The 27,937-nt window shown below is 44.2% G+C and overlaps 1 protein-coding gene across 4 annotated transcripts; it reads left to right on the forward strand.

Moving 5' to 3' along the window:
• Positions 1 to 27,283, forward strand: LOC109644440 (piezo-type mechanosensitive ion channel component 2-like). Of its 4 annotated transcripts, none has more exons than XM_069511964.1 (56): positions 1 to 154; positions 723 to 1,003; positions 3,110 to 3,199; positions 4,310 to 4,417; positions 4,680 to 4,722; positions 5,229 to 5,349; positions 5,900 to 6,152; positions 8,650 to 8,863; positions 9,468 to 9,615; positions 9,693 to 9,866; positions 9,982 to 10,096; positions 10,292 to 10,668; positions 10,772 to 10,877; positions 10,987 to 11,207; positions 11,303 to 11,451; positions 12,150 to 12,228; positions 12,306 to 12,400; positions 12,602 to 12,804; positions 12,881 to 13,038; positions 13,137 to 13,313; positions 13,391 to 13,504; positions 13,622 to 13,822; positions 13,904 to 14,108; positions 14,257 to 14,358; positions 14,650 to 14,827; positions 14,910 to 14,996; positions 15,224 to 15,380; positions 15,570 to 15,666; positions 15,855 to 16,020; positions 16,091 to 16,180; positions 17,618 to 17,706; positions 17,793 to 17,858; positions 18,017 to 18,129; positions 18,431 to 18,551; positions 18,789 to 18,860; positions 18,941 to 19,107; positions 19,218 to 19,744; positions 19,857 to 20,162; positions 20,236 to 20,337; positions 20,580 to 20,736; positions 20,838 to 21,020; positions 21,128 to 21,308; positions 21,791 to 21,890; positions 21,970 to 22,117; positions 22,209 to 22,296; positions 22,376 to 22,502; positions 22,708 to 22,866; positions 23,349 to 23,496; positions 23,932 to 24,120; positions 24,198 to 24,290; positions 24,600 to 24,766; positions 24,913 to 25,029; positions 25,131 to 25,210; positions 25,358 to 25,571; positions 25,776 to 25,917; positions 26,094 to 27,283. In XM_069511964.1, exons 2-56 carry the CDS (start codon positions 940 to 942, stop codon positions 26,193 to 26,195), a joined length of 8,250 nt encoding a protein of 2,749 aa, XP_069368065.1. In that variant the 5' UTR covers positions 1 to 154; positions 723 to 939; the 3' UTR covers positions 26,196 to 27,283. The 4 variants fall into 4 exon arrangements, with proteins under 4 accessions (XP_069368065.1, XP_069368067.1, XP_069368066.1 ...); XM_069511966.1 differs by having other exon boundaries at positions 18,789 to 18,854; XM_069511965.1 differs by having other exon boundaries at positions 18,792 to 18,860.
• The last annotated feature ends 654 nt before the right edge of the window (positions 27,284 to 27,937 follow it).

The following is a 27,937-nucleotide window of genomic DNA, read 5'->3' on the forward strand; positions in this document are numbered from 1 at the left end:
CGGCTGTGGGCGGGGTGTGTGAGTTCCTGAGCCTCGGTGTTTTTCAGCGGAGACAGAGAGAGAGAAGAAAAGAGAAGAAGAAAGAAGGTAAAGATTCTTTATCACTGAAGGAAAAGAGAGAAGGAGAAGAAGAAGAAGAAGAAGAAGAAAGAAGGTAAAGATCCTGCGCAGAGTTGTTTTCATTACTGAAGAGGAAGAAGAAGACAAGAGAAGAAAGTTTATGGACAGAAAACAAGTCAAAGACATTCTCTCATTTCTCTTTTTCTGTGATTTTAGAGACAGAGACAGACAGAGAGGGACAGAGAGAGACAGAGAGAGAGGGGGACAGAGAGGGACAGAGAGAGACAGAGAGAGAGGGGGACAAAGAGGGACAGAGAGAGACAGAGAGAGAGAGAGGGACAGAGAGAGACAGAGAGAGAGGGGGACAGAGAGGGACAGAGACAGAGAGAGAGGGGGACAAAGAGGGACAGAGAGACACAGAGAGGGACAGAGAGAGAGGGGGACAGAGAGGGACAGAGAGAGAGGGGGACAAAGAGGGATAGAGAGACACAGAGAGGGACAGAGAGGGACAGAGAGAGAGGGGGACAAAGAGGGACAGAGAGAGAGGGGGACAGAGAGGGACAGAGAGAGAGGGACATAGAGAGACAGACAGAGTGAGAGTTTGTTTCAATCTTCACTGTTTCATTTTGAAGGGTGAGACACTGTGCATCTGTCTGTCTCAGCTGTCTGTCTCAGCTGTCTGTCTCTCAGCTGTGAGTCCTGGAGGATACAGGATGTCCTCTGGGTGTGTTGCTGCTCGTCGCTGGACCTGCGGCTCCTCCGGCAGGAACACAGAGCTCTGACAGAACCAGATCCAGATCCAGGAGTGGATTTAATGTGGACCAGTGAACCCAGATTAAAGGGTGGATTCAGACTGAAGTGGACTGATCTGGATTCAGGATGTCCTCAGACCTGGTTGTGGGTCTGGTCTTTAGGATTCTGCTGCCGCTCACTCTGACTGCAGGTACCATCACTCTATCACTCTATCACTCTATCTGTTATCAATGAATCCATCCATCATCGGCAGCTGTGAACACGTCATTTAATTTGGATTATAGAAAATATAAAGATTCTAATCTTTATTTACTTCTGTTTGTTTGACTGAAACATTTTAGTTCTTCAGGTAACTCAGCTCTACTTATTAACTTAATACAATTTAATAAGTAGAGCTGAGAAAAAACAAATTAAATATCGTCATTTTGTGAGAAGCAGGAAGTGACAGGACGGGAAAGTAAAAGTACTCAGTTACTTTCCTCCTCTGGTCATCATCCAGATGTGAAGTGGCCATCTTTGTTTGGGTCGGTTGCATATGACTTTTGACGTCAAATTGGAAAAGGGGATAAAAAAGATATAATTTAAGTTTCAGATCTTAGTTGTTTATAACTCTTCCTCTATTGATTATTGGTCGATCGATCAGGAAGTCAATAAGAAAATGTCCCTCAGTGTTTCCTGTACTTCCACAACACAAACCTTCAAACCCTGAGTAACCTTCAGTGACATCATAGGTCAGTGATGTCACTGTCTGGTTCCCAGATGTGTGTGTGCGTGTTGTCATCGTAACCGCTGATACTCTAAAGTTAGCATTGTTAGCATAATTGACATTTCTCATTCATCATAGTTTGTGAATTTGAGTGATTCTGATGATTAATAATCAAGACGTTCCATACATGCAGTATTAACACGTAGTATTAACACGTAGTATTAACACATAGTATGAACATGTAGTATTAACACATAGTATTAACACGTAGTATGAACATGTAGTATTAACACATAGTATTAACACCTGGTATTAACATGTAGTATTAACACATAGTATTAACACATAGTATTAACATGTAGTATTAACACATAGTATTAACACGTAGTATGAACATGTAGTATTAACACGTAGTATTAACACGTAGTATTAACACGTAGTATTAACATGTAGTATTAACACATAGTATTAACATGTAGTATTAACACATAGTATTAACACCTGGTATTAACATGTAGTATTAACACATAGTATGAACATGTAGTATTAACACATAGTATTAACACCTGGTATTAACATGTAGTATTAACACGTAGTATGAACATGTAGTATTAACACATAGTATTAACACGTAGTATGAACATGTAGTATTAACACATAGTATTAACATGTAGTATTAACACGTAGTATGAACATGTAGTATTAACACGTAATATTAACATGTAGTATTAACATGTAGTATGAACACGTAGTATGAACATGTAGTATTAACACATAGTATTAACACGTAGTATGAACATGTAGTATTAACACGTAGTATTAACATGTAGTATTAACACGTAGTATGAACATGTAGTATTAACACATAGTATTAACACCTGGTATTAACATGTAGTATTAACACGTAGTATGAACATGTAGTATTAACACGTAATATTAACATGTAGTATTAACATGTAGTATGAACACATAGTATTAACACGTAGTATTAACATGTAGTATTAACATGTAGTATTAACATGTAATATTAACATGTAGTATTAACACGTAATATTAACATGTAGTATTAACACGTAATATTAACATGTAGTATTAACATGTAGTATGAACATGTGGTTTTTACAGCTCTAAGTTCAGGTGTGAACGAACTCAAACTAAAACAGATGACATACGTGTTAATTTGCATGTAGAGCAGGGAAGTGAGATCCGACACGTTCAGGACGTGTTTTAAAACGAGGTGTGAAACAGGAACTAGACACTGGCCACATGTGATCGAGTCTCTCAGGACAGATGTTAAAACCACGTCTGGACACAGCGTCAGATTCAGTTTTACGGTGGATTTTCCCTTTAAACTGATTCACATTCCAGAGAGAGGGGGAGGTGTGTGTGTTGACTCACTGCTAACCACACACACACACACACACACAGACACACACACAGAGCCAGATGTTGTCAGTGTGAGGGGAGGGAAGGGGGGGGCAGGAAACAGCTCCACAGCAACGAGACAAGAAACTTCAGAACCTTCAGCTTCCCTCGAGAACTGTGTATTGGTCGATTGACCGATTGATGTGTTGATGAATGTGTTCTCAGCGTGTGTGTTGCGGTACAATGGATTCTCTCTGGTCTACGTCATCCTGCTGCTGATGCTGCCGCTGCTGCCTGACCCCGCCTCCACCACAGGTAGGCTACAAATACCAATCAGTACTGATCGGTACTGATCGGTACTGATTGGTGCGGATCTGTAAACCACACATGTGAACAGTAATAAAGACAATTTGATGAAAAACATTGAGTATAAAATCTTCAGTGCAGATAAACCAGGCAGGATGAACATAAAGTTTTCTGACTTCACTCTGCACCAGAGATTGTGTTTATAAAAGGCTCTGAACACAAACTATGACAAGTGACAGATTATTGTAGACGAGTTTGAGAACGACTCACAAATGACGGGGAATAAATACAAACACAAGAAAACACAACATTACACACACACAACAACAGGGACTGAACTGGTTATAACAAGAATACTACTACTACTACTAATACTACTGATAATAAATAATAATAATTGTTGAGTAGTGTCACATCTAGAGAACATACAGTTTGTGACATGTACACACACACACACAGTAACAAACACACAGTAACACACACACACAGTAACACACACACACACACACAGTAACAAACACAGAGTTACACACAGTAACACACAGTAACACACAGTTACACACAGTAACACACAGTTACACAAAGTAACACACAGTAACACACAGTTACACACAGTTACACACAGTAACACACAGTAACACGCAGTAACCTGCAGTTACACACAGTTACACACAGTTACACGCAGTAACACACAGTTACACACAGTTACACACAGTAACACACAGTAACACACAGTCAGGTGATGACAGGATGTGGATGTTTCCTGAAGGAAACACAGAGAATGGAGAGGTCGTCCTTGGGGGGTGGGGATGGGGGATGTTCAGGATATGTGATGGGGGGGTAATAAAATCAACAGAAGTTTCAAACATGAGGAACTAAAGTTCTTTTTTCTTTTACATCTTCTTTTGTTCACGTCTCCTCATCAGCCCCCCCTGGTGGATGCTCAGAGCTGCTGGTTCTTCATATCGTTTAATAGAAATTAAACTGAAATGAGACGTTTTGATAAAAAACAGGAAGAAAAAGACAAACTCACCATAAATAAGAGTTGTATCAGTGTTCCTCCTGCAGGTGAAATCACTTCCTGTCCCATTTTTTCAAAGCAAAGTCTTCGTCTCTCAGGTAACACGAGTCGCTGTGTGATGGCCGTGTGTGTGTCCAGCTTCCTCTTCCTGTTACTGCAGTCGTTCTTCCAGCTGACCACGGTGACACTGCAGCCTGATTACAACTGTAAGAGACACCTGTCTGTCTGCTCACCTGTCTGACTGCTCACCTGTCTGACTGACTCCTCACCTGTCTGTCTGCTCACCTGTCTGCTCACCTGTCTGTCTGCTCACCTGTCTGACTGACTCCTCACCTGTCTGTCTGCTCACCTGTCTGCTCACCTGTCTGACTGACTCCTCACCTGTCTGTCTGCTTACCTGTCTGACCTGTCTGTCTGCTCACCTGTCTGTCTGCTCACCTGTCTGACTGCTCACCTGTCTGTCTGCAGGTACATCGTGGCAAAAAGCTCTCAGTCAGCTTGGCCTGGTGAGGTAAGACATACATCATGTCAACTGTGTCTGTTCTCAGTTAAACTTTATTGACACATTAAAGAAAAACAGACTTAGACATGTTTTACTGTGTCTGTGTGTGTGTGTGTGTGTGTGTCTGTGTGTGTGTGTGTGTGTGAGTGTGTGTGTGTGTGTGTGTGTGTGTGTTGCCGACTCAGCTCCTGTAAAAGTCAAACATCACATTATAGTTTCATACATGTTGAAAGAGACGTGTTTGTCCTGTGTGTTTATGTGTGTGTGTGTATATAAGTAGGAGGTTCAGGAGTCTCTCTGTCTGGACTACATGTCTCTATAAACACCCCCCCCCTCCCACACACACACACACACACACACTTACTTTAGTCATCATCAGTGACTCATTTCTAAAATTACCTGTCACCTGTGGGTCAGGAGATACAGCGGGTCGTAAACTTACCAGAAGGTCGGTAGTGTGTGTGTGTGTGTGTGTGTGTGTTACATCTTTGAATCAAACAAAATTGGTCTCTCAGTCTGACAGGAAGTGATGCAGGCTCTGCAGTGAGACAGGTGTTTCCAGATGTTGGCGTGTTGTTCATCAGTCTGTTGACCTGGAGGCTGATCATGAGACTGAACGCTGACATACACACACAGGTAACACACACACACAGACACACACACACACACACTAATGAAGCATGTGTAACCTCGTTAAGTTTTCCCGTCTTGTTTCTTAACGAGGTTTATTTTGTATTAGTGTGTAACTCAGTAAGATATTTATTAACTGTAACCTCGTTATGTAACTGCATTACACTCACACACATACACACACACACACACACACACACACACATACATGCACACAGACACTCACACACTCAAACACACACACACACACACACACACACATACACTCACACAGACACACACTCACACACACACACACACACACAGACACTCACACACACACACACACACACACACAGAGGGTATAATGATTACATTTCAAGTTCAATCAGCTGATTATTGGTTCTGTCAGAGTCTGTTTGTGAACATGAAACCAGACCCCTCCTCCTCCTCCTCACTCTTCATCACTGTCTCTCTCAGACATCAGTGTGTCCATCTGCAGGACCAAGACGTCCACAGGTGGACACACATTTCCAAACACCTCCAGTAAAACTAAACTCTTCTTCTCCTGTTTCAGTCTCAGCAGGAGGAAGAGGAGGAGCGTCAGGAGGAAGAGCTGATGTTTGAGGAGGACTCTGTGCTGGGGGGGGAGGGGGGTGAAGAAGAGGATGAAGAAGAGGATGATGAAGAGGATGAAGAAGAGGAGGGCGGCAGCAGAAACAGGATACTGGTTGAACTGGAGTCACTGGTTTGTAAAAGCAGACAGATGATTGGACACATGACAACGACGGGAGGGAAAATTCTGCTGACAGCTCTGCTGGGTCTGACAGGTAACAACAGAAACTCACAGGTAACAAAACTCAGGTAACAATAGAAACTCACAGGTAACAAAACTCAGGTAACAACAGAAACTCACAGGTAACAAAACTAAGGTAACAACAGAAACTCACAGGTAACAAAACTCAGGTAACAATAGAAACTCACAGGTAACAAAACTCAGGTAACAACAGAATCTCACAGGTAACAACAGAAACTCACAGGTAACAACAGGAACTCACAGGTAACAATAGAAACTCACAGGTAACAATAGAAACTCTGGTAACAATAGAAACTCAGGTAACAACAGGAACTCATAGGTAACAAAACTCAGGTAACATTAGAAACTCACAGGTAACAAAACTCAGGTAACAATAGAAACTCACAGGTAACAATAGAAACTCAGGTAACAATAGAAACTTACAGGTAACAATAGAAACTCAGGTAACAACAGAAACTCACAGGTAACAATAGAAACTCAGGTAACAACAGAAACTCAGGTAACAATAGAAACTCACAGGTAACAATAGAAACTCAGGTAACAATAGAAACTCAGGTAACAATAGAAACTCACAGGTAACAATAGAAACTCAGGTAACAATAGAAACTCACAGGTAACAATAGAAACCCACAGGTAACAATAGAAACTCACAGGTAACAATAGAAACTCACAGGTAACAACAGAAACTCAGGTAACAACAGAAACTCACAGGTAACAATAGAAACTCACAGGTAACAACAGAAACTCAGGTAACAACAGAAACTCAGGTAACAATAGAAACTCACAGGTAACAACAGAAACTCAGGTAACAATAGAAACTCAGGTAACAACAGAAACTCAGGTAACAATAGAAACTCATAGGTAACAAAACTCAGGTAACAATAGAAACTCTGGTAACAATAGAAACTCAGGTAACAATAGAAACTCACAGGTAACAACAGGAACTCATAGGTAACAAAACTCAGGTAACATTAGAAACTCACAGGTAACAAAACTCAGGTAACAATAGAAACTCACAGGTAACAATAGAAACTCAGGTAACAATAGAAACTTACAGGTAACAACAGAAACTCAGGTAACAACAGAAACTCACAGGTAACAATAGAAACTCAGGTAACAACAGAAACTCAGGTAACAATAGAAACTCACAGGTAACAATAGAAACTGAGGTAACAATAGAAACTCAGGTAACAATAGAAACTCACAGGTAACAATAGAAACTCAGGTAACAATAGAAACTCACAGGTAACAATAGAAACTCAGGTAACAACAGAAACTCAGGTAACAATAGAAACTCAGGTAACAATAGAAACTCACAGGTAACAATAGAAACTCACAGGTAACAACAGAAACTCACAGGTAACAATAGAAACTCACAGGTAACAACAGAAACTCAGGTAACAATAGAAACTCTGGTAACAATAGAAACTCACAGGTAACAATAGAAACTCAGGTAACAACAGAAACTCAGGTAACAATAGAAACTCACAGGTAACAACAGAAACTCAGGTAACAATAGAAACTCAGGTAACAACAGAGACTGAGGTAACAATAGAAACTCACAGGTAACAATAGAAACTCACAGGTAACAACAGAAACTCAGGTAACAATAGAAACTCACAGGTAACAATAGAAAATCTGGTAACAATAGAAACTCACAGGTAACAATAGAAACTCAGGTAACAACAGAAACTCAGGTAACAATAGAAACTCACAGGTAACAACAGAAACTCAGGTAACAATAGAAACTCAGGTAACAACAGAGACTGAGGTAACAATAGAAACTCACAGGTAACAATAGAAACTCACAGGTAACAACAGAAACTCAGGTAACAATAGAAACTCACAGGTAACAATAGAAACTCTGGTAACAATAGAAACTCAGGTAACAATAGAAACTCACAGGTAACAACAGAAACTCAGGTAACAATAGAAACTCACAGGTAACAATAGAAACTCACAGGTAACAACAGAAACTCAGGTAACAATAGAAACTCACAGGTAACAACAGAAACTCAGGTAACAACAGAAACTCACAGGTAACAATAGAAACTCACAGGTAACAACAGAAACTCAGGTAACAATAGAAACTCAGGTAACAACAGAAACTCAGGTAACAATAGAAACTCACAGGTAACAACAGAAACTCAGGTAACAATAGAAACTCAGGTAACAACAGAAACTGAGGTAACAATAGAAACTCACAGGTAACAATAGAAACTCAGGTAACAACAGAAACTCAGGTAACAATAGAAACTCACAGGTAACAACAGAAACTCAGGTAACAATAGAAACTCAGGTAACAACAGAAACTGAGGTAACAATAGAAACTCAGGTAACAATAGAAACTCACAGGTAACAACAGAAACTCAGGTAACAATAGAAACTCACAGGTAACAATAGAAACTCAGGTAACAATAGAAACTCAGGTAACAATAGAATCCAATAAATTCCAGAACTGATGGGAACCCCTGCCCCCTGCCCTGCCCACCCCGCCCCGCCCCCTCCAGGTATCATATGCCCCTCCCTCTCCTCCCTCCCTTACCTGCTCTGTTTCCAGGCGTTGTGCACCTGGTGGGCGTGGTCAGGTCAGGTCCCACCCCTACTTTTTAGGTGTGTGTCTGTGATGTCACTGGTCTACTGCTCCTCCCACTTCCTGCTCCTCTATTGCTACCAGCTGCCATCTCTACAGGACGCGTGGCCTCCCAACCACACCTCCACCAGGTAACACACACACCTCCACCAGGTCACACACACCTCCACCAGGTAACACACACCTCCACCAGGTCACACACACCTCCACCAGGTCACACACACCTCCACCAGGTAACACACACCTCCACCAGGTCACACACACACCTCCACCAGGTTACACACACCTCCACCAGGTAACACACACCTCCACCAGGTAACACACACACCTCCACCAGGTTACACACACCTCCACCAGGTAACACACACACCTCCACCAGGTAACACACACACCTCCACCAGGTAACACACACCTCCACCAGGTAACACACACACAGGGTTGTTGAAATATTCTATCTCCTGATATTGATTGATTGATTGATTGATTGATGATTTATTAATTGGGGACTGATGTATTAATTGATTAATTGATGACTGCTTGATTGATTAATTGATTAATTGATGACTGCTTGATTGATTGATGATTTATTAATTGGTGACTGATTGATTAATTGATTAATTGATGACTGCTTGATTGATTGATGATTTATTAATTGGTGACTGATTGATTAATTGATTAATTGATGACTGCTTGATTGATTGATTGATTGATGATGGTTGATGGTTTGCTCTGCAGTGTGTTTGGCCTCGTGTCTCTGGTGTCTGTGGACTGCAGCGCCCCCTGGAGGCTGCAGATGAATGCTGAGCTCAGCTGGTTTCACTTCCTCAGTCCTTTGACGCTGCTGCTGCTCTTTCACACGGTGGCGGCGCTGTGGAGGAACCAGGTGACCTTGATGATGTCATATACACTCATAGTGTTCTGCAGATGTGATTGGCTTACGGGTGTCACATGTTTCTTCAGCTGATCGTTGGTGACGAGAGGCGAGGCGTAAAGAGGGTGGTGTCAGCAGTCAGCGGGGGCAGTGACATCATCACCGCCACCAGTAACCTGAGTGAAGAGGTCACCGCTGACATCACAGCAGAGAGGCGGAGAGAGCTGTGGAGGAGAGCTCACGATCGACCTGAGTGCAGAGACGTACGGACAAAAATCAATAAGTGATCCATTTTCATTCATATGTTTAATCAGTGACTGCCTGATGGGTTTTGTAGTTTTAACTGTGACGTTCAGGAAGCGTATCTCTGTTCGGCAGGTGCTGTCGTCGTCGACCAATGACAGCCCCTCTGACTCCTTTACCCCGCACACACAGAGTACTGCCTTGGGATTGGATGTTTACTCTGCGCCTCAATACTCTCTCAGCCAATCAGGTCAGTGATTGGTTTAGACAGGTAGTCAGTAGAGTCATTATATGTAAATGTGTTCATCATTTTGAGAGCGGAGGGGCATGGCCTGGCGTTTATCTGATGGATTTAACTTCCTGTTATCCCAGATTCTTGTTGAAATGTTTCTTCACTCGACCTCCAGGTGAACTAACATCATGTGACCTCTTGTTTCACATCCAGACACTTTGGAAACGTGTGTTTTTGAAGGTGACGGGTGGGAGGAGCAGGGGGAAGTGAGTAGCGAGGTGGGCGGAGTCAGTGCAGCCTCCATGGCGTTCAGCTTCCTCCTCAAACAGAGTTACATCTGTGCTCTGATCTCCATGATGGCGTGGTCCATCACATATGTGTCCTGGCTAACGTGTGTCCTGCTGCTGTGGTCATGTGTCCTCTGGATGATGCGAGAGCGTCGCCGGTACACACTGATGTCATCACCATGGTTGGTTGCCTATGGCAACTTGCTGGTCATCTTGCAGTACATCTATAGCTTCCCTCCGATCCAGGAAGTCCCCGGACTGTTCCCCAGAAAAGACGTCCCCTGCAGGGAGCTCGCCTCTAAGGTACTACTACCACTTTTACTGCTAATACTACAAATACTATACTACTACTGCTACCAAAAATACTTTAGTGCTGTTAACTCTGATGTAATCTGATCTGTTGCAGTTGTTGTGTCTTCTGACCTTCTGGCTGCTGCTGCGTCAAGCGCTGACTGAGAAGAGCGAGAGACAGGAGGACACAAAGTTGTCTACCATCACTGTCCATGTAGAGGGTGAGACACCTGTCTGCACCTGTCTCACTGATCACCTGTCTGTCTCAATGATCACCTGTCTTACTGATCAGCTGTCTGTCTCTTACTGATCACCTGTCTATCTGATCAGAGCCTGACCTGAAGAAGAGGGAGGAGTTATACGAGGAGGTGTTGCTCCTGGGGGGAGGAGTTCAGATGGAGGCTATGGTTGCTGTGGTAACCAGGATGTTTGTTAAATACTGGATCTACATCTGTGGAACGATGTTCTTCTTCGTTAGTTTTGAAGGAAAAATCGTTCTCTACAAAGTCATCTACATGGTGATGTTCCTGTGCTGCGTCGCCCTGTACCAGGTAAAACTGCAGTACTAAAATTAGTTTGGTATCACTGAGTGGACATTTGAAATAATAATCTACATCCGTCTCACTGCACTTGTCTGTTTGTCTAGTTGAATTATGAGCGCTGGCGTACCTTGCTCAGGGGATTCTGGGTAGCTGTGGTGGTCTACTCCATGCTGGTTCTGATCCTTGTCTACACCTTTCAATTCCCCTCATCCCCCCACACCTGGAGTTACTACACTGGACTCAGTACACACAGGTACACACACAGGTACACACAGAGGTACACACGGAGGTACACACAAGTACACACACAGATACACACACAGGTACACACAGGTACACACAGATATACACACAGGTACACATACAGATACACACACAGGTACACACACAGGTACACACACAGATACACACACAGGTACACACACAGGTACACACAAGTACACACACAGATACACACACAGGTACACACAGGTACACACAGATATACACACAGGTACACATACAGATACACACACAGGTACACACACAGGTACACACACAGATACACACACAGGTACACACACAGGTACACACACAGGTACACACACAGATACACACACAGGTACACACACAGGTACACACAAGTACACACACAGGTACACACACAGGTACACACAGATACACACACAGGTACACACAGATACACACACAGGTACACACACAAGTACACAGACAGATACACACACAGGTACACACAAGTACACACAGGTACACACACAGATACACACACAGGTACACACAGGTACACACACAGATACACACACAGGTACACACAAAGGTACACACAAAGGTACACACAGCTACACACACAGGTACACACAGGTACACACAAAGGTACACACAAAGGTACACACAAGTACACACACAGGTACACATGTGATCGGTTCTCTGATTGGTTCTCTGTCTTCCCAGGTTGGAGGATGTTGGTTTGGAGAAGTTCTCCCTTCCGGTTCTTTTCACCAGGATCTTCATTCCTGCTGCGTTCTTACTGGTGCTCACTCAGACACACTTCTATCACACACAGTCACATCGTATCATCATGTGACTGTTGTTGTCTTCGTTCTGCAGGTGTGTATAGTTCACCTGCATTATTTCCATGAGCCGTTCCTGCAGCTGACTGACCTGAAGACTGTGGTGGATACACACAACAGCACCATCACCAGGTATCACACACACACCAACCCTGTCCAAAGCTCTCAGATGAGTAGGCCTCTGCCACTTGTCCCCAGTCCTCTACTACAAGTCCGAAGACCTCTGCCACTCGTCTCCCGTCCTCTACCACTTGTCCCCTGACCTTTACAACTATTCGTCAGACCTCTGTGCCCACCTGTCTCACTTTCACCTGTCTCTCTCTTTCTCTGCAGGTTGGTTCACTCTGATGGCAGTCTGGTCGACCTGTCAGTGGGTGGAGCTCCTCAGCTCCTCCTGGAGGAAGAGAAGACAAAAGGAGAGAGGGAGAGAGAGAGAGAGAGAGAGGGAGAAGATAAGGGGATAAAGGCAGAAGAGGAGGAAGAGGAAGATTACCCCTGTGTGTTTGACAGGGAAACCCTTTCTGACCACATAACAGGTAAACTACATTGTCACACTTGAGACACAGGAGTTGAGTTTGAAACAGGAAGTAGACTCTGATGTCTCATCCTCAGCGCTGGTCTCCTGGAGGTTGGTGGTGGATCGAATCTCTGTGTTATTCCTGCGCCTCCTCCTCTCCCTGCAGCGACTGCAGCGCCTCATCTGGTGGCTCCTGGAATTACACATTGTCAAGATCGTTTCCTCCTACATCATCTGGGTCTCTGTGAAGGAGGTCTGAGCCTGTCTGTTATATTTACCTGTCTCTGTCTGTCTCTCTGCAGATATGTGTGTTGAACCTGTCTGTGTGTCTCCCCCCGTCTCTCTCTTCAGGTGTGTGTCTTCAACCTGCTGTTTGTCCTATGTGTGGGCGTGGCTCTGCCCTGCAGGGCGTTGCGCCCGCTACTGTCTGGAGTCTGTACAGTGTGGACCTGTGTGGTGACTGTTTGTAAGATGTTATACCAACTCAACGTCGTTCAGCCAATCAGATACTCGTCCAACTGCACCATGGTAACCACGGCAACATCATCATACCTGTCTGCCTGTACAGCTGTCTGTTTGTCTCTCACCTGTCTGTCTCTCTGTAGCCAGAAAACTCCAGCACTGAACTGTCTCACTCTGCTCTCTACACTGGTCCAGTTGACCCCGCCCAGTGGGTGGGGCTTCGCAAGACAGACGGAAAACTGCTCGACTACCTGAGGGTGAGGAGTGATGACATCATCAGTCAATAAAACAAGTGTTTTCAGTATAACTTGATGACGTTAGTACCGATAGGTCTGATAACAAAGCATCATGCTAACTTATCTTTGTCTTCACAGTATAACCTGATGATGTTAGCGCTGTTTGCATTCGAGGTGACTGTTTACCGACACCAGGAACTCTACCGCCTCCGTCATAAAAAAGTCCCGCCCCCTACCAGAACGCTGTTTCATGACATCACCAGGCGTCAGCTGGACGACAATGTTCTGAGCTGCCTCAAATATTTCCTGAACTATTTCTTCTACAAGTTTGGACTGGAGGTGAGACATGCCCATGTTGCCACAGCAACAACCCAACTTGCTCTTGGTTTTCATTAAAAATATTCCCATGCTCCCTCTCAGACCTGCTTCCTGTTGGCCGTAAATGTGATTGGTCAGCGGATGGATCTGTTTGCCGTAGCCCATGCCTTTGGCCTCATCACTGTCCTATCACGTCGCAGCAGGAAGTACATTGCCTTAGTGTGGCCCAAATACTGCTACTTCCTTTCTGGGTTGTTGTGTTTCCAGTACCTTCTGTGCATCGGTTTCCCTCCTGCTGCCTGTGCAGGTACAAACTCACCTGAAGACAAAGTGTTGGGATTATTAACTTCACAAAAAGTTTCATCAAAAGTTTTATTCTGAAATGGTAAAGGAAGTGCTAAAAGGTGGATGGAGCTAAGCTAACAGTTTCCCTCTGTTTTTGTTTTGATGTTCAGATTATCCTTGGAGACCTCCGTCCTCCAACATGGACTCTAACGTGGTGAAATGGCTCTTCCTTCCTGATCACCTGACACCACCCAACCCACTCTTCCTCCTGTGTAAGGCCATCATCATCATCATCATCATCACACAGTGTTAAATAATGAGTTTTCATTTGGTGAAGTATATTTTATATTTTAAAACAAAAACATTTTGGTAATGGTATTAATTTATGATTCACGACTCAAGAAAAAAATTAATCCAGATTTAAACTAAAAAATCAAATAGAAAATCAAATATGAAATGATTCAGATTCGTGATCAGTTTGGACTATTAACTGCTTCCTCTCTTATTTCCTCTCCGTGTCCTGAACACCTGACCTCATTATTTTGTGTTTCCTGTCTGTTCAGATGATTTCTTGCTCCTCCTTGGGGCGTCGCTGCAGCTGCAGGTGTTTGAGGAGGAGCTTCAGTCGACGGTTCAAATCCTCGCAGGCGACAACAGCGAGCTAGACGGAGACGATGGACAGATGTGTGATGTCATCAGACGACTCCGTCTCAACACGGTTCCTGATTTCACGCTGTGCAGGTAAAACCCCACCCACTGTCCATCTGTCTACCTGTCCACCCATCCACCTGTCTGTGTCTCTGACCACTGTCCATTTGTTCAGGTCTTACCTGGACATGATGAAGGTCATCATCTTCAGCTACATGTTCTGGTTTGTCCTCACCATCATTTTCATCACTGGGACAACCAGGTGAGTAGGTGTATTATTTTTCAAAGTAAAATACAGAATTTTACAACTGCTCCTGCTTTTCCACGATTCAACTAAGATGATTAGCAAAGTTAATAAAAATGGGATTTTACTCAAATTTATAGCAAATATTTTGTGTTTTTTTTTCAAATTTAGATTCAGTCTAAAAATGTGGGGACGATGAATAGTTGTAAATCTAGAAATAACTGGACTGTGCTGTTTTGTTCCAGGATCAGTATCTTCTGTATGGGTTACCTGGTCGCCTGTTTCTACTTCCTGTTGGTCGGAGGAGAACTGTTACTAAAACCAGTTAAATCCATCCTGGTTTACTGGGACTGTCTGATCGGCTACAACGTGTTTGTCATCACCATGAAGAATATTCTGTCGGTGAGAAACATCGTCATCATTATTACATCACATTCACATGCTATTTAAAGACACATGATGGAGTCTCTCTAAATACCTTCTCCTACCTGTCTCTCTCTCTCTCTCTCTCTCTCTGTCTCTCTGCCTGTCTCTCTGCCTGTCTCTCTGCCTGTCTCTCTCTCTCTCTCTGTCTCTCTGCCTGTCTCTCAGATTCTGGCGTGTGGTTTCATTAAGTCATTGGTGTTGAATCACTGTTGGCTCATTCAGCTCTTCAGTCTAGCGTGCACCATCAAAGGATACACCAAACGTATGTAAATCTATCCATCCATCCGTCTGTCTGTCTGTCTGTCTGTCTGCCTACCTGTCTGTCTGTCTGTCTGTCTGTCTGTCTGCCTGTCTGTCTGCCTGTCTGTCTGCCTACCTGTCTGTCTGTCTGTCTGTCTGTCTGTCTGTCTGCCTGTCTGTATTTGTCATCTCTGTTGTTGCTGTTGGCAGCGGAGCAGCAGAGCAGTAAACAGTGTGAGTTACCGAGTGACGAGGCAGGTATCATCTGGGATGGAGTCTGTTTCTGTTTCCTGTTGCTGCAGAGACGAGTCTTCAGGAGTCACTACTTCCTGTACGTGGTCTTGGACCTGCAGAACACACAACTACTGGCCTCCAGGTAATGAACCTATCAAAACACACACACAGTCACATAACAGTCACATGATGTTAACATGTGCTTGTTTCAGGGGGGCGGAGCTCTTCGAGGCATCGACAGTGAAAGCTGTCAGAGCAAGACTGGAAGTGGAGAAGACGTCTATGGACCTGCTGAAGAGACAGTAAGACACTAACAGCAAAGACCTGTCCAAAACATATCCAGCATAGAGGACGTGTCAAAACACCATGAACCAGTCAAAACACAGAGAACCAGTCAAAACACAGAGAACCAGTCAAAACACAGAGAACCAGTCAAAACTCAGAGAACGAGTCAAAACTCAGAGAACGAGTCAAAACACAGAGAACGAGTCAAAACACAGAGAACGAGTCAAAACTCAGAGAACCAGTCAAAACACAGAGAACCAGTCAAAACACAGAGAACGAGTCAAAACACAGAGAACCAGTCAAAACTCAGAGAACCAGTCAAAACATCACGAACCAGTCAAAACACAGAGAACCAGTCAAAACACAGAGAACCAGTCAAAACACAGAGAACGAGGCAAAACACAGAGAACCAGTCAAAACACAGAGAACCAGTCAAAACACCATGAACCAGTCAAAACACCATGAACCAGTCAAAACACAGAGAACCAGTCAAAACACCATGAACCAGTCAAAACACAGAGAACCAGTCAAAACACCATGAACCAGTCAAAACACAGAGAACCAGTCAAAACACAGAGAACGAGGCAAAACACAGAGAACCAGTCAAAACACAGAGAACCAGTCAAAACACAGAGAACCAGTCAAAACACAGAGAACCAGTCAAAACACCATGAACCAGTCAAAACACCATGAACCAGTCAAAACACAGAGAACCAGTCAAAACACCATGAACCAGTCAAAACACAGAGAACCAGTCAAAACACAGAGAACGAGGCAAAACACAGAGAACCAGTCAAAACACCATGAACCAGTCAAAACATCACGAACCAGTCAAAACACAGAGAACCAGTCAAAACATCACGAACCAGTCAAAACACCATGAACCAGTCAAAACACAGAGAACCAGTCAAAACACCATGAACCAGTCAAAACACAGAGAACCAGTCAAAACACAGAGAACCAGTCAAAACATCACGAACCAGTCAAAACACCATGAACCAGTCAAAACACAGAGAACCAGTCAAAACACAGAGAACCAGTCAAAACATCACGAACCAGTCAAAACACAGAGAACCAGTCAAAACACAGAGAACGAGGCAAAACACAGAGAACCAGTCAAAACATCACAAACCAGTCAAAACACCATGAACCAGTCAAAACACAGAGAACCAGTCAAAACACAGAGAACCAGTCAAAACATCACGAACCAGTCAAAACACCATGAACCAGTCAAAACACAGAGAACCAGTCAAAACACAGAGAACCAGTCAAAACATCACGAACCAGTCAAAACACAGAGAACCAGTCAAAACACAGAGAACCAGTCAAAACACAGAGAACCAGTCAAAACACAGAGAACCAGTCAAAACACCATGAACCAGTCAAAACACCATGAACCAGTCAAAACATCAGTTTCGGTCTGATCTGAACTACTTCCTGTCTGTTTCCATCAGGATGGAAAGGATCAAGTCCCGACAGCAGAAGTTTCGCAGAGGAAAAGAGAAAATGTTGAGTTTAACTCAGGACAGCTGCCACACTGACGGTCTGTAAACAATCATCATCTGTTGTCATGGTAACAGACAGACACAGCTGTCAATCACAGAATCAGCTGTTGTGTTTGATTTGTAGGTCAAGAAAACAAGAAGGGTCAGAAACAGAAGAACTGGTGGAGGCCCTGGGTAAACCACGCCTCCAGTGAGTCACATGACCTTTGACACCATCACCATTCACACCCATGTTTTTATTCAATTCAACTTTATTGGCATCAAACCAAATAATAACAGACATAATATGAAGACACTGAACACAGTGAAGCTCTGACATGTTATATTTCTGTACCCGTCTGTCTGCAGTGGTTAGGAGTGGGGACTACTACCTGTTTGAGACTGACAGTGAGGAAGAGGAGGATGAAGAAAAGAAGGTGGATGAGAAAAAGGAGGCGGAGCCTGAGAAATCAGCCTTCCAGGTTGGACTCCATGATGACCACATATACCTGTGACGAAAGATAGAGGGCGCAAATGAGCCACAATCAGGCAGATGGTATTGTTTAGACAGACCAAACTGATTCTGCTGAAAAGGATTGGATAAGATAATAATAATAATAATAATAATCTGTATTAACACCACAACGATACAAACTCAAGAACACGACAAGTCAAACGCAACATTCTGAGGGGTGGGTCTTAAATTAACCCAATGAATCCGCGAGTTCACTTAAGACCAACAAATCATTTACAAGATGTGATGATGATCTTTGTTTCCATTAGTTTGTTTACCACGCCTGGATAACAGATTCCAGAACAGCAATGAGAGCTCGAAACAACCAGAGGAAACTGTGGGAGAAGAATTCCTCTGAACGAAGGAGCAGGAAGGAGGAGAAGAAAGGAGGTGAGGAGGAGGAGGATAAATGGTCCACCCAGCATTAAACATTCAGTAATGATATATCTGAAAAAAACGTCACATGAGAAATGTATAAAAACCAAAAAAGTATAATCAAGTTTCTTTTCATTTGTACTTCATCACAAAACCAACGTATTTATGTGAACAAGAGAGTGAGTTGAAGTGTTGTGTGTCATCTGCATAGAGTTGTTACCTAAACCAATGACTCTGACTCCTCCTCCTCAGCAGCTGGAGTCATAGAAGTGACGGAGGAGACGGAGGATGGTGCAGAGGAAGAGGAGAAAGAGGAGGGTACAGGTAGCAGATGTTATATTTACTCACCTGAAACTGTTGCTTTATATGTGTTGGTCGGTGAACGATGAGGTGATGTGTTTCAGACACAGTGTTGCATCGGCTCTCCAACACACTGCGGTTCTGTTGGGTTCTGCTGTCGGCTCTGCTGGACTCTCTGACTGCCTGGCTCAGCGGTTTGTGTCAGGAACACGTTGACATCTCCACCGTCCTCCGCATCGAGCACTGCATGCTAACACAACAGGCCAAACAGGTACACACCCAGGACTACACTCCGTACTGGGGGGTGAGCTGTGAACTACAACAAAGATGGAGGACCTGCTTCAATGTTTATTTTTCTCTCCTATTTGTTTGGTTGATCAGGGTAACTTGCCCACTCGAGAGGCGATCAACGTTTACTACGAAGAGCAGATGATGAAAACATCCAGAGAGTCGGGTCTGGACTGCAGTTCCCATGATGCAGCAGTGAGAGGAAGAGAGGGGGGAGGAGATGAAGAGGGAGAAAGTCCTGATACAGATGAAGAAGAAGCTGGAGGTCAAACAACCATTGAGAAAGAAGAGAAACCCAAAACAGACTCAGACAATGAGGATGATCCACATTCTGAACAAGATCCAGAACCAGGATCAGCTGGTTCAGACCCACATCCTGAAACAGGATATGAAGATGATCCAGGTGGACTACAGACCACAAGTCCACCTGAAGCAGAACCAGAAGCACATGGACCAAATGAACCAGGAGAAGAACCAACGACAGTCCCATCAGAAGATGTCCCAGAATGCATTGTGGCTAAAACCAGCCAAAGATCACGACCCAAACTGTCCAGGATGGAGAGGGTCCGGTCTCTGTTGTCTTTATCATCAGAGGAAGAACAGATCAGTCGCACTCACAGGTGGGTTGCTGGAGCGACTTCAGGAATTCATATTGATGTATTGATCAATAGGAGTCAGTGTTGTGATTCTGTGGGGGTTGTATCAAGCGCCTCTCTCTGTCTGTTTTAACAGTTGTGAAGATTGGAACCAGCAACTTCCTGTTGACACACGCCCAACACACACCTTCACCAGCACCTCCTCCCTCCTCCTCCCCCCATCCTACAGCCTTGCAATTGGGCTCGACCTCCAGGAGGAGGAGGTGAGGGAGACGAGGGAGGATGGAAAGAGGAGCAGGAGGGGGGAGGCGGAGTCAGGATTTAGGAAGTGGCTGCTGACTCCCAGGGAAACCAATGACTTTCTGTTTGACTCCGCCTCCACTTCCTGTCCACTGACATCTCGCACTCAGGAGCTGACAGCAAGCGAGCTGCTGAGGAACAGGTGAGGACAGGAGAGTCAAAGAGATCAGTCACCTGACACCTGCTGTAGCTCAACTCTGTCTTCTGTGTTTCAGGACTTTCTATGATGACGAGCTGGAGGCGTCAGACCGTTTCTATGGAAACCAGCCTCAACTGCTCCAGTTGGGCTATGCCCTCTACAACATCCTGGCAGCCAGGTAAACTGTACGACAGGCACCGCCACAGAAGCTCTGCATCGAACTACCTCGGCTCAGTTTTCTCTCTATGCAGACAATACTCTCCTTCACATTCAGTGTCCCCTGATGACACAAACTCATTCTCTGTGAGACGTCTATCTTTGAAATTCAACAAACTTTAAAACTCTTAATACTGAAACAAGCAGGTTGTCAGAAGTGAATTGGTTCCTCAGACTCTAAACATGGGTTCCACTCACCGGCAGGTCGGAGACTGTGTGTTACCTGGTCATCGTTTTGAACCACATGGTGTCCGCCAGCTGTCTGACATTAGTACTTCCTGTTCTGGTGTTTCTCTGGGCAATGCTATCGGTCCCTCGACCCAGTAAGACCTTCTGGATGACGGCCATCATCTACACTGAGGTCTGTTTTTTTCTTTCTTTCTTTAATTTTTGAATATTAATAGTTTATAAATATATATAACTGGTTCTACTATATATCTGGTTGTGTGTCTGTGTCCTCAGGTTACCATCGTCATCAAGTATTTCTTCCAGTTCGGTTTCTTCCCATTTAACCAGAAGCTGGAGGTGGACCGGTCCAAACCGTTCCACCCCCCAAACATCCTGGGAGTGGAGAAGAAGGAAGGATACGTCTTGTACGACCTACTGCAGCTGCTCACGTTATTCTACCACAGAGCCACACTCAAGGTAAAAATCACAAGTTATTCTACCGCAGAACCGAACTCCAGGTAAAAATTGAAAAGAAAATTGAGAAGAAAGTAAAAGAACTGTAACAGCTGACTCCTCCTCCACAGTGCCACGGACTCTGGGATCAGACTGTTAGCATGGAAGCCGACACTCTCCGTCACCACAACAACCAGACTGACTCTGCCGACTGTGCCTCCTCCAGCGACGTGGTTGACCCCCCCATCACACTCCGACGGCGAGGCAGGAGACGAACACGCTCCAGCTCCACCCAGTTGCGCTCTCCTGCAGGTAGAATCCAATACACCTAAAAACAACAGCAATGAATGAACGTTTCAGGACAGAGGAAAGAGTCTGAAACCATCGGATTTCAAACGTTTGAAGATTCTAGTTCCAGACGGGTAGTTCCAGACGTTTAGCAGCAGCTAAAGGTCCCATCACTCTGATCAAATATTCTAGGGATGTCGTCTCATGATCGGGGTTGTCTGATATTTTCACCAATGAGTGGATCATTTCTGAACATCAGAAATAACTGAAGATGAAGCCCTGAGGAACACCATACTGTAATCTTACCATGGCTTGCACAAAGTGCTCTCCGTTATATATATGTTGAAGTAAAACTAAAAATATCCTGAGCCACTGAGTCAAGATTCAAAGACAATTTCTTATATCCACAGTTAAAGGAAAGAGCATAAGTGACTTTGAAAATTAAAATGAAATAATATTTGACTGTTAAATATGAAGAGAATGAAAATCAGCTGCTGTGTTTTCAGGCAGTGTGAGTTCCAGACCTCAGCACTTCGGCAGGTTCGATCTGCTGCTGCAGAAACTCAGAGAAGTTTCCATCAGAGTCAAGGAGTTCTCTGTTAGCAGGTATGCTAACACTGACATTAACTGTTCTGTCTTTGTTTTGTGTTGACAAAACACTCAACAAGGTCACTCCCTCTCTCAGGTGTATGTCAGTTTACCGTCCAGTCTGTCAGTTCTTCAGAGCTCTCGTCCAACCAGAATACAGCGCCGTCACAGATGTTTACGTCCTCATGTTCCTCGCAGACACAGTTGACTTCATCATCATCGTCTTTGGCTTCTGGGCCTTTGGAGTAAAGTTTGTTTCATTAACCATGTTTACGAACAATATTTCAATCTGAGCTGAAACTTTACTCACTTTTCTTTGATTCTAATGATTCGTAGAAACACTCGGCGGCTGCTGACATCACTTCCTCCCTCTCAGAAGATCAGGTTCCTGAAGCATTCTTGGTGATGGTGTTGATCCAGTTTGGTATGTCCACTGTCCCCGTGTCCATCTGTCTGTCTCAATGTCTTACTTACTGTCTGTCTGTCTGTCTGTCTGTCTGCAGGGACCATGGTGATAGACAGGGCTCTGTATTTGAGGAAGACAGTTTTGGGGAAGTTAGTGTTTCAGGTGATTCTGGTTTTCGGGATCCACTTCTGGATGTTCTTCATCCTGCCGACTGTCACCGAGAGGTAACTAACCCATATCTGACACTAGTTAACAAACAGCTGTTCAGTTAACTGCATTAACAACAGAACTAAAGTTAAACTGAGTTGATTAATCAATGAAGTTAAACCAAGATGAAAGTGCGCTCTGATCTGTTTGAAGTGGATAATTCTGTCTCAGTTTTACGAACACAAACGTGAACATCGGTGTTGTTTCTGTTCTCGTCTCCAGACGTTTCAATCAGAACCTGGTGGCTCAGCTCTGGTACTTTGTGAAGTGCGTATACTTTGGTCTGTCGGCCTATCAGATTCGATCTGGATACCCAACACGAGTTCTGGGAAACTTCCTGACAAAGAGTCACAACTACCTCAACCTGTTCCTGTTTCAGGGGTGAGTCCAACCCTGACACCCTGTTAGCCTAGCTTAGCACAATGACCTGAAAATGATGTAGTCAGCTCTGTGCCTGGTTCTGTTTTTACCAAATAAGTGTGAGTATACCTGTCTGTCTCTACCTGTCTGTCTCTACCTGTCTGTCCCTACCTGTCTGTCTCTACCTGTCTGTCCCTACCTGTCTGTCCCTACCTGTCTGTCTCTACCTGTCTGTCCCTACCTGTCTGTCTCTACCTGTCTGTCTGTCCCTACCTGTCTGTCTCTACCTGTCTGTCTGTCCCTACCTGTCTGTCTCTACCTGTCTGTCCCTACCTGTCTGTCCTTACCTGTCTGTCTCTACCTGTCTGTCCTTACCTGTCTGTCCCTACCTGTCTGTCCCTACCTGTCTGTCTCTACCTGTCTGTCCCTACCTGTCTGTCCTTACCTGTCTGTCTCTACCTGTCTGTCCTTACCTGTCTGTCCCTACCTGTCTGTCTCTCTAGGTTCCGTCTGGTTCCCTTCCTGACAGAGTTGAGGGCGGTGATGGACTGGGTCTGGACGGACACAACTTTGTCTCTGTCGTCATGGATCTGTGTGGAGGATGTTTACGCCCACTGCTTCGTCTTAAAGTGCTGGAGGGAGTCAGAGAAGGTGTGTGTGTAGCAGTGTATGAAGTGTGTGTGTGTGTGTAGTAGTGTATGTGTAGCAGTGTATGAAGTGTGTGTGTGTGTGTGTGTAGCAGTGTGTGAAGTGTGTGTAGCAGTGTGTGAAGTGTGTGTGTAGCAGTGTATGAAGTGTGTGTGTGTGTGTAGCAGTGTGTGAAGTGTGTGTGTAGCAGTGTATGAAGTGTGTGTGTGTGTGTGTGTAGCAGTGTATGAAGTGTGTGTAGCAGTGTGTGTGTGTGTGTTTGTGTGTAGCAGTGTGTGAAGTGTGTGTAGCAGTGTATGAAGTGTGTGTGTGTGTGTGTGTAGCAGTGTATGAAGTGTGTGTAGCAGTGTGTGAAGTGTGTGTAGCAGTGTGTGAAGTGTGTGTAGCAGTGTGTGAAGTGTGTGTAGCAGTGTGTGAAGTGTGTGCTTGTGTACACAGAGGTACCCTCAGCCTCGGGGGCAGAAGAAGAAACGGGTGGTGAAGTACGGGATGGGCGGCCTCATCGTTCTCTTACTCATCTGTATCGTGTGGTTCCCGCTCCTCTTCATGTCGCTCATTAAATCTGTGGCTGGAGTCGTGAACCGTCCGCTCGACATCTCTCTGACCATCACACTCGGAGGCTTCCAGGTAAACACACCTGTCCTGGCTCACCTGTATCACACTGTCAGCAGCACTGTGACCAGTGTGAGTGTTGTTGTTTCCAGCCCATCTTCACCATGAGTGCTCAGCAGAATCAGCTCAGGGATCTGACGCAGGAAGACTTCAGCTCTTTCGTCAGCTCCTACAGTTACACACCCGTAAGTTCTCCGTTCAACTCTTCAGTCTAATTTATGCTCCTTTTACGCACTGAATGGAATGTGTCCGTCTCAGATGTTCCGACCATCGCTGCATTTATACTTCTGTTCGTCCTTTTAACGCAGGGTACGGACATTAGGCTCTGTCCTTATCCGTGTTTAACGTAGAGCATAAATTAGCCTTTAGCAGTATTAGCAGTAGTATCTGCAGTTTTAGTATTACTATTAGCAGTGTTAGCAGTAATATTAGTGGTTTTAGTATTACTCCTACAGTTACACTCTTGCAGTAACTCTGTGACCTGTGTTTCCCAGAGTGCCTTGCAGTTCCTGGAGGCGTACACACGTGAGGACGTGGCGGTGGCAGAGCTGCAGGGCAGCAGTAACTCGCTGTGGACCATCAGTCCGCCCAGCAGACAGTACCTGAGCCAGGTGCTCAACCTCGACCACTTCCCCCTCACCCTGTCCTGGACGGTTCAGAGGTTTGTTCTCATGATCAATAATCAAACATCAAAACTTACTCATACCTGATAATCACTTGTGGTAGTAGAAGTACCTGGACTGTCCAGAGTTCAGCAGCTGGACGACACTGATCGTTCACTCGGTGAATAAAGTTTTTTAAAAACAGGAACCTGAGTCTGGGGGCAAAGGTGGAGCTTGCTTCAGGTAAACATGTGACTTACCTGGACAATGAGACTCGCCTGGAGCTGATCGAGCTGCTGAACGGGACCAGGACACTTCCTGTGTGAGTACGGGTGGGTGGGGGGGATCAGATGAAACGTTAAGGATGAATCAGTGAAACATTAAACAAACGTTAATTAAGAGTTGTGTGTTTGTTGTTGTCAGGGTGATACAGGAAGTGTTTCCATGTTTCATCCGAGCTCCGAGCGACTCCAATGCCAAACCAATCGAACAACTTTACGCAGGTTTGATGTTTTTTACGTTGATGAAAACAGTTGAGTCTTAGTTCATGACTTTGTTAAGAACATTGCTTTTAGAGTATTTCTTTTTTATGTTATTTGTTTATTCCTCTCCTCCAATCACATGGCTTCTCTTTTCTCATGTCCAATCAGATAACCGCTACAAGGACATCTTGTTGGCTCTGGAGAGGTCGACTAATCAGAGTAGAGAGATCCAGGAGTGGTGGATCGTCGACCAACCAGCTGCCAGCTTAGTGCCAGTTCAGGGCGGGGCTTCCCTGAAGGACAAGAGGGAGGCGGGGCTCCAGCTGTTTGTATTCAGTGATAAAGTCAGTCCTCCGAGTCTCGGCTTCTTGGCTGGATATGGGTAACTATTATCTCCGAGTACAGTACTTCTGAAGTAATAGATTACTATCACCATATGGTCACCATAGTCACAGAGTACTATTCCTTCCTGCAGTAATCATTACTATAGTCACTGAAGAAACAGAAGTAGGGACGGTAAGAGTAGGGAAGTAAAAATAAAAGGTAAAGAAACAAACCTCCCCCCTCTCTTCCCTCTGCCCCGCAGCATCATGGGATTGTATGCGTCAGTGGTTCTGGTGATCGGGAAGTTCGTCAGAGAATTCTTCAGCGGGATCAGTCACTCGATCATGTTCGAGGAGCTGCCCTGTGTCGACCGCATCCTCAAACTCTGCACCGACATCTTCCTGGTACCACATTCCTATAATCAGATGACTTTTATAACCAGACTCTTCTCATTAGTTCATGGAATCAGTTTCACTATCAATCTCTTTCAGCTGGTTTTATAATCTGATTCGATGTTGTGTCTTAATGTGATGCTTGAATCTGATTGGCTGACAAGCTGCAATGTGATTGGCTCTTTCAGGTGAGAGAGACAGGTGAGCTGGAGCTGGAGGAGGAGCTTTACGCCAAACTGATCTTCTTGTATCGATCACCTGAGACTTTGATCAAATGGACACGGCGATGACATCATCAGCGGACTCAACGTGTGGTTCCTTCAACATTCTTTAAACGTTACTGAAGGAACCTTCGGGGATCATTCACCAGATGTTCTCCAGATGTTCCCCAGACGTTACTGCAAAGGCCAAAGGAACCATCAGACTGGAACTCAAACAGAATCAATAGAAATTTGTTGAAAGGTTCAGCTTTGAGAGAACTCACCTATTAGCCAGGTGACCAAAAGGAACAGCTGAGAGGCGGAGCTAAGGCTGACAACGACCTTCTGATGAATCTAAACTCTGGACATCACACAGCAGGCAGTGTTATCACAGTATTAATTATTGATTATGAATAACTGCAGGGAACCTTCACCTCCTGGAGAACCTGGAATCATTAATGTGACTTTGAAGTCGTAGAAAACGACACATAAAACAAAATGTTATGGAAAATAACGAGACTGAAACTGATCAAAAGAAACCGAGAGAATCCAGAACTTTGAAAGATGTCATGTGAGGAGTCGTGTTTACAGGAAGGGGTGGATTCAAATATAATGATCGATATATAAAAGTACAGATTAATACTCAAACACTGTAATATCTAAATATTTATATATCGATATGAAGTGTTGTTTTGAGTGTTGATAATCTATGTGAGGTCGACTCTAGATCTACGTCAGATCTACATAAGTCGTACCATTGGCTCTGTATCGTCAGTAAATGAGTTCGATGTTTGATTCCTCATATCGTTGGTTCGTGTTAGCAGCTTGTTAAAAAACAAACATAAATCCAGGACCCAATCGAAACAATGAGGGTGTAAGTCGTCCCACCCCCACAGGTCAGGGAGCTGTAACTGTGAACACGCCCACCAATCACAAGGGAGTTAGTGAAAACAGCTGTTCACATACAACAACACTGGAATCACACACAGTGAATATTTATTCCACGTCGCCTCCTAGTGACAGAAAACTGGAAGTGAGTCTGACTGACGTCAAATTAGTAAATAGTTTTACAGTGAAGGTGTTAACCGATGATGTCACTGTCACCTGACTGATATTTACCTGTAAACTCAGTGTCCTGAAAAAAAGATGATGTGAAAATAAAGGATTGTTTACTTCAATGAGTCACAGTCAAAGAGTGATAGAGTGATAGAGACAGAGTCAAAGAGTGATAGAGACAGAGTCAAAGAGTGATAGAGTGATAGAGACAGAGTCAAAGAGTGATAGAGTGATAGAGACAGAGTCAAAGAGTGATAGAGACAGAGTCAAAGAGTGATAGAGACAGTCAAAGAGTGATAGAGTGATAGAGACAGAGTCAAAGAGTGATAGAGACAGTCAAAGAGTGATAGAGTGATAGAGACAGAGTCAAAGAGTGATAGAGACAGAGTCAAAGAGTGATAGAGACAGAGTCAAAGAGTGATAGAGTGATAGAGACAGAGTCAAAGAGTGATAGAGTGATAGAGACAGAGTCAAAGAGTGATAGAGACAGAGTCAAAGAGTGATAGAGACAGTCAAAGAGTGATAGAGTGATAGAGACAGAGTCAAAGAGTGATAGAGACAGAGTCAAAGAGTGATAGAGTGATAGAGACAGAGTCAAAGAGTGATAGAGTGATAGAGACAGAGTCAAAGAGTGATAGAGACAGAGTCAAAGAGTGATAGAGACAGTCATAGAGTGATAGAGACAGAGTCAAAGAGTGATAGAGTGATAGAGAAAGAGTCAAAGAGTGATAGAGTGATAGAGACAGAGTCAAAGAGTGATAGAGTGATAGAGACAG

This window comes from Paralichthys olivaceus, chromosome 17, assembly GCF_024713975.1.
Source record: "Paralichthys olivaceus isolate ysfri-2021 chromosome 17, ASM2471397v2, whole genome shotgun sequence".
NCBI lineage: Eukaryota > Metazoa > Chordata > Actinopteri > Pleuronectiformes > Paralichthyidae > Paralichthys > Paralichthys olivaceus.